Genomic DNA, 11920 nt, shown 5'->3' on the forward strand with positions numbered 1-11920 from the left:
AGTCCCTCCTTCCTTCCTTCTGATGCCCCTGGGACCCTTGGGATGCAGAATAGTACACTGACTACTACCATCAGGAAAAGGCAGGCCCAAGGTATTGGGTTCCACATAGAGAAAGCAGCTTTTGCAGACAGTGGACTTGAAACAGTCAAAATGGAAAAGGTCCAGGCAAACCAGGACTCTGGGTCACCCTGTTTGGCACAGGCCACTGGCGCTGGGGTAACGGTGGGCCTTGGCCCTTCGTGCACCCACAGCGGCCTCGGTCCCTGCGCAAGCGTGGGGACTGCCGACCCTCCATTGGGGTGGAGTGTGTGAATGAGCCTGTGCGCATGTGGCATTTACCGCACGTGACCACACCTGGACGAGGTGCTTCTCGCCTAGCTGGGACAGGACCAGTTCTGGAGGTGGGGGAGGAGGAAAACAAGCGAAGAAGCCCCCATAACGCACCCCCCGCACGCACACACCCTGTTCCCCACCCATGCCAGAGCGCAACACGGGCAGGCGCGTCTTGGGCCTGTCTAGCCGCTCTCCCGTGGGCACCCGGGGATGCGGAACCCTCGCCAGGCTGATGCCCTGAGGTCACGTCCCGCGAGGGGCCGGCGGCGGTGGACGGGCTTTGGGTCTAGGACGGGGACGCCGAGTCGCGGACCCCCAGGGTCCCCACCTGTGCCAGCGGCCCCTCGGGGGCGGGGGCGTCACCGCAGGTGACGTCACGCGCGGTTCCGGGGTGCCCGCGGCGGTGGCCACAGGCCGGCCGCGTGACCCGCGCGCGCCAATGGCCGGGCGATCTCCGGGGCGACGCGGAGGGTCCGCGCTCTGCCGCCACTGCGCCCCCACCCCGAGTCCGCACTGCAGAGAGTGGTGGCGAGCAGGCGCCGGCGCGCCGGCCCACGTGCCGCGCAGAGAGAGGGACGGGCAGAGGAAGGAAGAGAGGGAGTGAGAGAGCGCCCCGGGCAAGAGGCGCGCACGACCCGGCCGCCGCTCCGCGCAGCCCCTGCGCGCCTCCCGCGGGGACCTCCACCAGGAAGGACCCCCACCCGAGGAAGGTACCAGACCCGGGGAGGGTGCGGGCTTGGCCCCCGGGAAACCCCGCCGCCCTCCGCCCGCCCCAGCAGGACTGCGGCAGCCCGCGGGGGCAGGGGGACGGGCTGGGGAGGGGGCCGTGGCCCCTGCGGGGCCGGTGGAAGGCGGGGCGGGGCTCGAGCCTGGGCTGCAGAGGCGCCGCCCGGGGGAGGAGGGTCACCTGGGGGTGTGAGGGGGGGTGTCAGCATTAACCTCGCTCTCGCCCCGTTCGTATTCACAGGCTGTGGAGACCTGGGCAGTTCTGAGTCCTAGGCTCCCGCCCCAATTCATTCTCCCCCACCCGCCCAGTACCATCCTGGTCTGCTACGGAACCGTTTCCTGCCCCTAGTATTAGCCCCGCGCAGGCGGAAATTGCGCGCGATGGCGGTGACGATGCTGCAGGACTGGTGCAGGTGGATGGGCGTCAGCGCTCGAAGGGGTCTGCTCATTCTGGGCATCCCAGAGGACTGCGATGAAGCCGAACTCCAAGAGTCCCTGGAGGCCGCCCTGTGGCCCATGGGCCACTTTACTGTGCTCGGCAAAGTGTTCCGGGAGGAGGATAATGCCACCGCGGCCCTAGTCGAGCTTGACCGGGAAGTCAACTATGCGTTGGTCCCCAGGGAAATCCCGGGCACTGGGGGTCCCTGGAACGTGGTTTTTGTGCCCCGTTGCTCAGGCGAGGAGTTCCTCAGTCGCGTGTTCCACTTCATGGAGCAACAGGGGCAGACGGTGGAGAGTGTGGCTGGGGCCCTGGGGCTGGGACTGCGCAGGGTGTGCTGGCTCCGATCGGTCAGTCAGGCAGTCCAGCCCTGGGTGGAGACCATGCGGTACCAGCGCCTGGGCGTGTTTTCCGGGGGGGATCAGCCCGCTCTGGGGGAGGAGTCCTTTGAGGCTTGGCTACACCACACTGCCGACATGCTACATGTGTGGCAGGGGGTCTCGGAAAGGGAGAAGAGGAGGCGGCTGATGGAAGGCCTTCGAGGGACGGCCCTGCAGCTCGTGCACGGACTCCTGGCCGAGAACCCTGCCAGAACCTCGCAGGACTGCCTGGCGGCCCTGATCCAGGTGTTTGGAGACAATGAGTCCCAGGCCACACTCCGGGTGAAGTGTTTAACTGCTCAGCAGCACTCAGGAGAGCGGCTCTCTGCTTTCGTGTTGAGGCTGGAAGTCCTGCTGCAGAAAGCCATTGAGAAGGGGGCCCTGGCCAGAGCCTCAGCTGACCACGTGCGCCTGAGGCAGGTGCTCACCAGGGCCAACCTCACCGAGCCACTGGATGAAGCTCTGAGGAAGCTGAGAATGGTTGGGAGGTCTCCAAGTTTCCTAGAGATGCTGGGGCTTGTTCGGGAGTCTGAGGCATGGGAGGCCAGTCTAGCCAGGAGTGAGAGAGCCCAGGCGGAGGAAGGGGCTGGCGCCCAGGCCCATGCCCAGGCTGATGCCAGAGCCGACGCTAAGGCAGAGGATGATAAAGTGGACGAGAAGGAGCAGGAGCAGCAGGAGCAGGAACGGGAGCGGGAGGAGGAGGACACTGATGACCTTGATGCTGTCCCTGCAGGCCTAGGTCAGGCACGACCCTCAGAGGCCCCTGGGGGCCCCACCCCTGCCCAGATGGGCGCTGCTTCCAGGGCGGGCCCAGGAGGTCCTGCTTATGAGCCAGAGGGCCTCACCCAGTCAGGAGACCGGGAGGCTGGGGAGCCCCTCGAGGAGGGGCTCAAGCCCATCCCAGACGAGTCAGGAAACGAGGATGGGCCTGGGGGGCTGGGCCTCCCCAAGTCCTCCTCAGGCAAATAGGCTCGGAAGGCCCAGGGGCCCCCTCTCCTCTCAGGCAGCCGAGTTCTGGAGGCAGGGGGAGGCCATGCCAGGGCGCAACCTCACCCCACATGAGGAGCAGGGCCAAGGGAAGGGCCCACCCGGCCCAAGCCAAGCCCCCCGGGCACTCCACCACCCCGAAGGGGACCTGAACACTACCATCAGCCCTTCCAAGTGACCAAGACGACCATGCTTGACACCAAATGGGGCGGGGAGACCTGCCCCCCACCCTCCCATGGCAGCACCACACCCAGCCCCAGTCCAGTCAGGCACACCCAATCCCTGCCAACTCAGGCAGCCAGCCTGGGAAGCACCCCTCAGTGGCCGGCCCCAGCCTAGGTGAGGGGCACCTGAAGCCATCTGCCACCCACGCTGGACTGGAAGATGTTAGGGACCATCTCAAGGGTGCCAGCCTCTTGGGCCTCCCAAAACGGGGACCCTTGCCCACTGACCCCCCGGGGCACGTTGCTCCATGTTCTGGGAAGCCCACCTGTGTCTCTGTAAGCTCCTTAGTGACCCACGTGTCAAGCTATCCCTCCTCCCCCCCCACCCCCCCCCCACCCCCACACACACTAGCCATCATTCCCATGCAGAGCCTTGAGGTGTGCAGGAACCTGCCGTGGGCGTCTTGGCCTCCCGGGGCACCCACCTGTCAGCACAGGTGCCATGAGCTTCAGTGTCCACCAAGGCTCTGCTCACTCTCCTCCACTGTTGTGAGCTCAACCTCTGCTTTCTCAGTGTAGATTTAGGCCGAATGCTGCTTGCTCTTGTGGAGACGAGTGTGTGTGTGTGTGTGTGTGTGTGTGTGTGTGTGTGTGTTCTTATCTGAGCAGCTGCCCCCACCCCACCCCAGAGACCCTGAGCCCAGTTCCAGGAGATGGCGGGAAGGATGGAGGAGGGCACGGCCGGTGCTCACCCCGCGTGACCTCCGGAAGGAAGAACTGGCCCAACGACAGAAGTGGCCTGCAGCTGTCTCCACAGGAACTGTGCTCTGACGTGCCGCCTGTTGTCACTTGTGACTCAGTTTCCTTGGCTTGGCCAAGGGTCCCCTGCTGCCTTTTCAGCATCCTGGGACTGTCCCGTGCCGGCCATAGGGCAGGACCAGGCCCCAGCATGTCTGCCGGGGGGGGGTGTCCTGGCGTGAGGGGACATGGTCAGCATCTGTCATCCTGGCCAGAGGTTGATCGTGGCCCTCGGGAAGGGAGACTATGGCAGGAGGGCCACGGTGGTGGGGGATGCAGAGGCGCCCCGTTTGGGACCCTGAGAGGAGGGAGGCCGTGACCTATGGGCTCTACTGACCGTCAGACGTTCCCCTCTCTGTTGTCATTCCCTATCTTCAGTGGTTGCGGTACATTTTCTCTTCAATAAATTTCATTGAATGTTTCAGCCATGTCTTGCCTCTGCTCTGGGCTCTGGAAGGAACAACTTTCTACTGGAGCTGCAGGAGGGGATGGGGTTGTGAGTGGCGACATTAGTGTGGTACTGGAGTATTTCAGGGGTGTATCCAAGAGAAGTTGTGTGATCGTGATCACTTGGGCGGATGGAAACTGGTGAGAGGAGCTTACTAGAAGTGTGGCTGGTTGGGGCCACTAGAAACCTCAGGCAGCCCCCAGGAGTAAAGAGGTTAGACTGTATAGTGAGGAGGGGACAGCAGATATCCTGAGGATCCAGGATTTGTGGAAACGCTGTATGCCTTAGGACATCCACTGGGTCTGAAAGTTCAAGTGCAAATCCCATAGACAAGCCAGTCTCCGAATTGCCTGGGTATGTTGTTGGATAGACCTATCAGGAGCTGCATGCTGGTGTGTGTGGCAAAGAGAATCTCATCCATTTACAATCAGCCTACACTTGGAAGCCAACAAGAAGCCAGGCTCCATGTAGCCTCTGAAGGATTCTTGGACTTGGGGGTGTGTGATAGCCAAAGAATGGGCAGGCTGGGTTCCACAGACCTCACGCCGTGTGTATTGGGAGGAAATCCTTGGGAGACAAACATCTATATGAGATACCAGACAGTTCCAGACCATGAGGCATCAAAACCAAACTAAGTAGTTTGCAGAAGTTGATAAGCAACATGCACACAGGAATATTATTTAGCCATTCAAAGGACGAAGTCTTGCCATTTGCAACCACATGATGGAGCTAGAGACTATTATTCTCCAAGACAAAACCCACATGATTTCATGTATATGTGCAATTTAAGAAACAAAACTAACAAGCAAAGGGGAAATAAAATAAAGAGAGAGACAAATCAAGAAACAGACTCTTATCTATAGAGTACACACTATGGTCTGTTTCCTGTGTGCATGTGTGTGTGTGTGTGAGAGAGAGACATCTTCCTGGCCTTTTAATTTCTGGCATTCTAAGTGTGACAATCTCATAACGGAACAAGGTAGACAAACCTTACTGAGCAACTGAAAAGCTCTTACAGAGTATTAGGAGGATGGCACAAATATTTGCTTATCAACTTCTGCAAACTACAATTCGGAGACTGGCTTGTCTATGGGATTTGCACTTGAACTTTCAGACCCAGTGGATGTCCTAAGGCATACAGCGTTTCCACAAATCCTGGATCCTCAGGATATCTGCTGTCCCCTCCTCACTATACAGTCTAACCTCTTTACTCCTGGGGGCTGCCTGAGGTTTCTAGTGGCCCCAACCAGCCACACTTCTAGTAAGCTCCTCTCACCAGTTTCCATCCGCCCAAGTGATCACGATCACACAACTTCTCTTGGATACACCCCTGAAATACTCCAGTACCACACTAATGTCGCCACTCACAACCCCATCCCCTCCTGCAGCTCCAGTAGAAAGTTGTTCCTTCCAGAGCCCAGAGCAGAGGCAAGACATGGCTGAAACATTCAATGAAATTTATTGAAGAGAAAATGTACCGCAACCACTGAAGATAGGGAATGACAACAGAGAGGGGAACGTCTGACGGTCAGTAGAGCCCATAGGTCACGGCCTCCCTCCTCTCAGGGTCCCAAACGGGGCGCCTCTGCATCCCCCACCACCGTGGCCCTCCTGCCATAGTCTCCCTTCCCGAGGGCCACGATCAACCTCTGGCCAGGATGACAGATGCTGACCATGTCCCCTCACGCCAGGACACCCCCCCCCGGCAGACATGCTGGGGCCTGGTCCTGCCCTATGGCCGGCACGGGACAGTCCCAGGATGCTGAAAAGGCAGCAGGGGACCCTTGGCCAAGCCAAGGAAACTGAGTCACAAGTGACAACAGGCGGCACGTCAGAGCACAGTTCCTGTGGAGACAGCTGCAGGCCACTTCTGTCGTTGGGCCAGTTCTTCCTTCCGGAGGTCACGCGGGGTGAGCACCGGCCGTGCCCTCCTCCATCCTTCCCGCCATCTCCTGGAACTGGGCTCAGGGTCTCTGGGGTGGGGTGGGGGCAGCTGCTCAGATAAGAACACACACACACACACACACACACACACACACACACACACTCGTCTCCACAAGAGCAAGCAGCATTCGGCCTAAATCTACACTGAGAAAGCAGAGGTTGAGCTCACAACAGTGGAGGAGAGTGAGCAGAGCCTTGGTGGACACTGAAGCTCATGGCACCTGTGCTGACAGGTGGGTGCCCCGGGAGGCCAAGACGCCCACGGCAGGTTCCTGCACACCTCAAGGCTCTGCATGGGAATGATGGCTAGTGTGTGTGGGGGTGGGGGGGGTGGGGGGGGAGGAGGGATAGCTTGACACGTGGGTCACTAAGGAGCTTACAGAGACACAGGTGGGCTTCCCAGAACATGGAGCAACGTGCCCCGGGGGGTCAGTGGGCAAGGGTCCCCGTTTTGGGAGGCCCAAGAGGCTGGCACCCTTGAGATGGTCCCTAACATCTTCCAGTCCAGCGTGGGTGGCAGATGGCTTCAGGTGCCCCTCACCTAGGCTGGGGCCGGCCACTGAGGGGTGCTTCCCAGGCTGGCTGCCTGAGTTGGCAGGGATTGGGTGTGCCTGACTGGACTGGGGCTGGGTGTGGTGCTGCCATGGGAGGGTGGGGGGCAGGTCTCCCCGCCCCATTTGGTGTCAAGCATGGTCGTCTTGGTCACTTGGAAGGGCTGATGGTAGTGTTCAGGTCCCCTTCGGGGTGGTGGAGTGCCCGGGGGGCTTGGCTTGGGCCGGGTGGGCCCTTCCCTTGGCCCTGCTCCTCATGTGGGGTGAGGTTGCGCCCTGGCATGGCCTCCCCCTGCCTCCAGAACTCGGCTGCCTGAGAGGAGAGGGGGCCCCTGGGCCTTCCGAGCCTATTTGCCTGAGGAGGACTTGGGGAGGCCCAGCCCCCCAGGCCCATCCTCGTTTCCTGACTCGTCTGGGATGGGCTTGAGCCCCTCCTCGAGGGGCTCCCCAGCCTCCCGGTCTCCTGACTGGGTGAGGCCCTCTGGCTCATAAGCAGGACCTCCTGGGCCCGCCCTGGAAGCAGCGCCCATCTGGGCAGGGGTGGGGCCCCCAGGGGCCTCTGAGGGTCGTGCCTGACCTAGGCCTGCAGGGACAGCATCAAGGTCATCAGTGTCCTCCTCCTCCCGCTCCCGTTCCTGCTCCTGCTGCTCCTGCTCCTTCTCGTCCACTTTATCATCCTCTGCCTTAGCGTCGGCTCTGGCATCAGCCTGGGCATGGGCCTGGGCGCCAGCCCCTTCCTCCGCCTGGGCTCTCTCACTCCTGGCTAGACTGGCCTCCCATGCCTCAGACTCCCGAACAAGCCCCAGCATCTCTAGGAAACTTGGAGACCTCCCAACCATTCTCAGCTTCCTCAGAGCTTCATCCAGTGGCTCGGTGAGGTTGGCCCTGGTGAGCACCTGCCTCAGGCGCACGTGGTCAGCTGAGGCTCTGGCCAGGGCCCCCTTCTCAATGGCTTTCTGCAGCAGGACTTCCAGCCTCAACACGAAAGCAGAGAGCCGCTCTCCTGAGTGCTGCTGAGCAGTTAAACACTTCACCCGGAGTGTGGCCTGGGACTCATTGTCTCCAAACACCTGGATCAGGGCCGCCAGGCAGTCCTGCGAGGTTCTGGCAGGGTTCTCGGCCAGGAGTCCGTGCACGAGCTGCAGGGCCGTCCCTCGAAGGCCTTCCATCAGCCGCCTCCTCTTCTCCCTTTCCGAGACCCCCTGCCACACATGTAGCATGTCGGCAGTGTGGTGTAGCCAAGCCTCAAAGGACTCCTCCCCCAGAGCGGGCTGATCCCCCCCGGAAAACACGCCCAGGCGCTGGTACCGCATGGTCTCCACCCAGGGCTGGACTGCCTGACTGACCGATCGGAGCCAGCACACCCTGCGCAGTCCCAGCCCCAGGGCCCCAGCCACACTCTCCACCGTCTGCCCCTGTTGCTCCATGAAGTGGAACACGCGACTGAGGAACTCCTCGCCTGAGCAACGGGGCACAAAAACCACGTTCCAGGGACCCCCAGTGCCCGGGATTTCCCTGGGGACCAACGCATAGTTGACTTCCCGGTCAAGCTCGACTAGGGCCGCGGTGGCATTATCCTCCTCCCGGAACACTTTGCCGAGCACAGTAAAGTGGCCCATGGGCCACAGGGCGGCCTCCAGGGACTCTTGGAGTTCGGCTTCATCGCAGTCCTCTGGGATGCCCAGAATGAGCAGACCCCTTCGAGCGCTGACGCCCATCCACCTGCACCAGTCCTGCAGCATCGTCACCGCCATCGCGCGCAATTTCCGCCTGCGCGGGGCTAATACTAGGGGCAGGAAACGGTTCCGTAGCAGACCAGGATGGTACTGGGCGGGTGGGGGAGAATGAATTGGGGCGGGAGCCTAGGACTCAGAACTGCCCAGGTCTCCACAGCCTGTGAATACGAACGGGGCGAGAGCGAGGTTAATGCTGACACCCCCCCTCACACCCCCAGGTGACCCTCCTCCCCCGGGCGGCGCCTCTGCAGCCCAGGCTCGAGCCCCGCCCCGCCTTCCACCGGCCCCGCAGGGGCCACGGCCCCCTCCCCAGCCCGTCCCCCTGCCCCCGCGGGCTGCCGCAGTCCTGCTGGGGCGGGCGGAGGGCGGCGGGGTTTCCCGGGGGCCAAGCCCGCACCCTCCCCGGGTCTGGTACCTTCCTCGGGTGGGGGTCCTTCCTGGTGGAGGTCCCCGCGGGAGGCGCGCAGGGGCTGCGCGGAGCGGCGGCCGGGTCGTGCGCGCCTCTTGCCCGGGGCGCTCTCTCACTCCCTCTCTTCCTTCCTCTGCCCGTCCCTCTCTCTGCGCGGCACGTGGGCCGGCGCGCCGGCGCCTGCTCGCCACCACTCTCTGCAGTGCGGACTCGGGGTGGGGGCGCAGTGGCGGCAGAGCGCGGACCCTCCGCGTCGCCCCGGAGATCGCCCGGCCATTGGCGCGCGCGGGTCACGCGGCCGGCCTGTGGCCACCGCCGCGGGCACCCCGGAACCGCGCGTGACGTCACCTGCGGTGACGCCCCCGCCCCCGAGGGGCCGCTGGCACAGGTGGGGACCCTGGGGGTCCGCGACTCGGCGTCCCCGTCCTAGACCCAAAGCCCGTCCACCGCCGCCGGCCCCTCGCGGGACGTGACCTCAGGGCATCAGCCTGGCGAGGGTTCCGCATCCCCGGGTGCCCACGGGAGAGCGGCTAGACAGGCCCAAGACGCGCCTGCCCGTGTTGCGCTCTGGCATGGGTGGGGAACAGGGTGTGTGCGTGCGGGGGGTGCGTTATGGGGGCTTCTTCGCTTGTTTTCCTCCTCCCCCACCTCCAGAACTGGTCCTGTCCCAGCTAGGCGAGAAGCACCTCGTCCAGGTGTGGTCACGTGCGGTAAATGCCACATGCGCACAGGCTCATTCACACACTCCACCCCAATGGAGGGTCGGCAGTCCCCACGCTTGCGCAGGGACCGAGGCCGCTGTGGGTGCACGAAGGGCCAAGGCCCACCGTTACCCCAGCGCCAGTGGCCAGCCCCAAGGAGGGTGCCTCAGACTCCCCTGTTTTGCTCACTCCAAGTCCGGATCCCAAGAACCAGCTTCTGCTACTTAGGGGTCAACCCCTTGGGCCTGTATCTTACTTACCATGCGCCCTTGGGCAAGTCCTTACCCCTTCTCTGGGCCTCAGTGGAGCGATAGGTTTGGGGACTCTACCTGAAGGTGCGTCCAGGAGAGCCAATGGGCTGGGAGTGGAGCACTGGGTGTGGCCCCTGCCCCCTGTGCCCTCACCAGCCTAATGGGCTGTGAGACATTTGCTGCCTTGGCCTCTGAGGACAGCATGGCTGTCGTGCCTCCCCAGAGACCGCCAACTGTCTGTCCCTGAGTCAGCCTTCTTCCACAGATCCTTCCCCTTTCCTTTGCTCCCTAGGCTAGTCACGGCACTAAGGCAGCGCTGCCACCATGTGAAACGGGGCTCCAGTCCCTCTGGGTCTCTGGCCACTCTGCACCTGTCCTGTCACAGGAGTCTGGTGCCATGTGGACAGCCTCCCTGCCAGTCAGATGGCAGACAGGTTCCCTCCAGGTCACACCTTCCACGGCTGTTCCCTGTCTGCCCCCCTTCTCTTTCCTTGCCTGGCATCTGGCCAGACATCCTCTTCTGTGGCTTGCTTTGCACTCTCAAGCTCTCCTGGTCACGGTTTCCCTGAGCATCCAGCTCACTCACGCTCCTTGTGGAATCTCAGCCCTGGCTTATTTGTCTGTGACCCTAGGGAAGAGCACTCACACTGTTCCCAGTCTTCAGGCATTACAGACACTACTGCCACCAGCGCCCTGCGATGCTGAGCCGCTGTTGGCACAACGGGCTCTGGCACATACACCAAGGGTTGGTTTTGCTGGGACTTGGGCACTTGGGTGCCCATCACCGCCATGGCCAGGCGTCGCTAATCTGTTATCTCCCTTGAGTGACTGAATCTGTGTTCACTCCCACCAGCAGCGTGGGCATGCTCCTGTGTGCCCCACAGCCTGAGCAGCCTTTGGTCCCTTCTGGCCTCGGCCACTTGCCCACCCCCACGGGGAGAAGCACTACCTCACTACTGTGTGCCTTGTGTTTCCCTGCCCTGGTCGGCGGTGAGCTTGGGCATCCCCGCACAAGTGTGTCAGCCATTCCCAGGTCCTCTTCTGGGAACCTCCTTTACTCATTTCCTCCCCGGTGCTGGGAAGCCTCGTTGGCCTGTTTCTACAAGAGAGTTCCTGGCATTGAGGTCGAAGCACTCTCATGTTTTCTACACTCACCCATGGCCCAGAAGCAGGTCATGCTGGAATTGGTCTCATAGTTGGAGCTTGGCTGGCCTGTGTGGCCTTACTCCCCCAGCTCTCTTGTCTCCTGGGTGGTAAGTGCTGGGTGAATGAAGAAGTGCAGGGGTTCTGCCACAAACCAGCTTTCCCAGTCCGCCTCGTGTGTGGACTCCCTCCCTTTCTCCCCACTGAGGACCAAGACTGCCTCTCCTGATACACGTGAACCGCTGCCCTTAACGCCCACTGTGACGATTTCTGCCCACCAAACCTTGCTGTTAGCCCCACCATGGCTGGTGCCCCACGTTGTCCTCTTTCTTGGTTTCAGCCATGATCTATCTGGGATCATTCCCCAGAGAGGGCGCTCCCACGGGGATGTATGTGGGTCCCATGTTGCCAACTGTCAATTCATTCCCTCGGTTTTCAGCCTCGCCTCTTCCTCCTCTCCTTCCTTCCATACCTGCTGACTCCAGGTCCAGGACTCTCTGGCTCTCCCTTGGAGTACCCTACCCATTCCCCTCCTCTGCCAGGGCTGGGCTGTGACGCCTCAACTACATTTCCTTTGTCACCTCGCAGCCCTCACTTTGCTCCACTGTCTCAGCGCAGCTGACCCTCTTTCCTTCCCAAAACCTTTTCCTTCCTCGGCTTCTGTGAGCCCCCACCTTTGGGCTAATCTCCTCCCTCTCTGCCTGCCCAACCTTGGAACTCCCTCCTCTTTCTCCTTTGCTTGAGTTCAGTGTGGTGGAGGTGGGCTCCCAGCCTCAGCCCCAGGACCCCTGGGGCCTCCAACACCATTCTCACCTGAGGCCCGCTCATCCGAGAGACCCTCTGCTTGCTGACGGCTCCAAATGTTTTGTGTCTGGGCGGGACCCCTCCCCTGAGCTCCGCACAGTTTGGT

General features: G+C 61.9%; 2 protein-coding genes across 2 annotated transcripts; one reads left to right on the forward strand and one right to left on the reverse strand.

The window, feature by feature from the left end:
- The first annotated feature begins 848 nt into the window (after window positions 1–848).
- On the forward strand, window positions 849–4255 carry PNMA6A (PNMA family member 6A). Its single transcript, XM_041740279.1, has 2 exons — window positions 849–1043; window positions 1301–4255. Exon 2 carries the CDS (start codon window positions 1441–1443, stop codon window positions 2845–2847), a length of 1407 nt encoding a protein of 468 aa, XP_041596213.1. The 5' UTR covers window positions 849–1043; window positions 1301–1440; the 3' UTR covers window positions 2848–4255.
- Window positions 4256–6559: 2304 nt separating this feature from the next.
- LOC121482367 (paraneoplastic antigen-like protein 6B) lies at window positions 6560–9116 on the reverse strand. The gene is made up of 2 exons (XM_041740281.1): window positions 8922–9116; window positions 6560–8664 (listed from the first exon to the last, which is right to left on the reverse strand). The coding sequence occupies exon 2, from the start codon at window positions 8522–8524 to the stop codon at window positions 7118–7120; it is 1407 nt and encodes a 468-aa protein (XP_041596215.1). The 5' UTR covers window positions 8525–8664; window positions 8922–9116; the 3' UTR covers window positions 6560–7117.
- Window positions 9117–11920: the final 2804 nt, after the last annotated feature.

Source organism: Vulpes lagopus, chromosome X (assembly GCF_018345385.1).
Source record: "Vulpes lagopus strain Blue_001 chromosome X, ASM1834538v1, whole genome shotgun sequence".
Taxonomy (NCBI): domain Eukaryota; kingdom Metazoa; phylum Chordata; class Mammalia; order Carnivora; family Canidae; genus Vulpes; species Vulpes lagopus.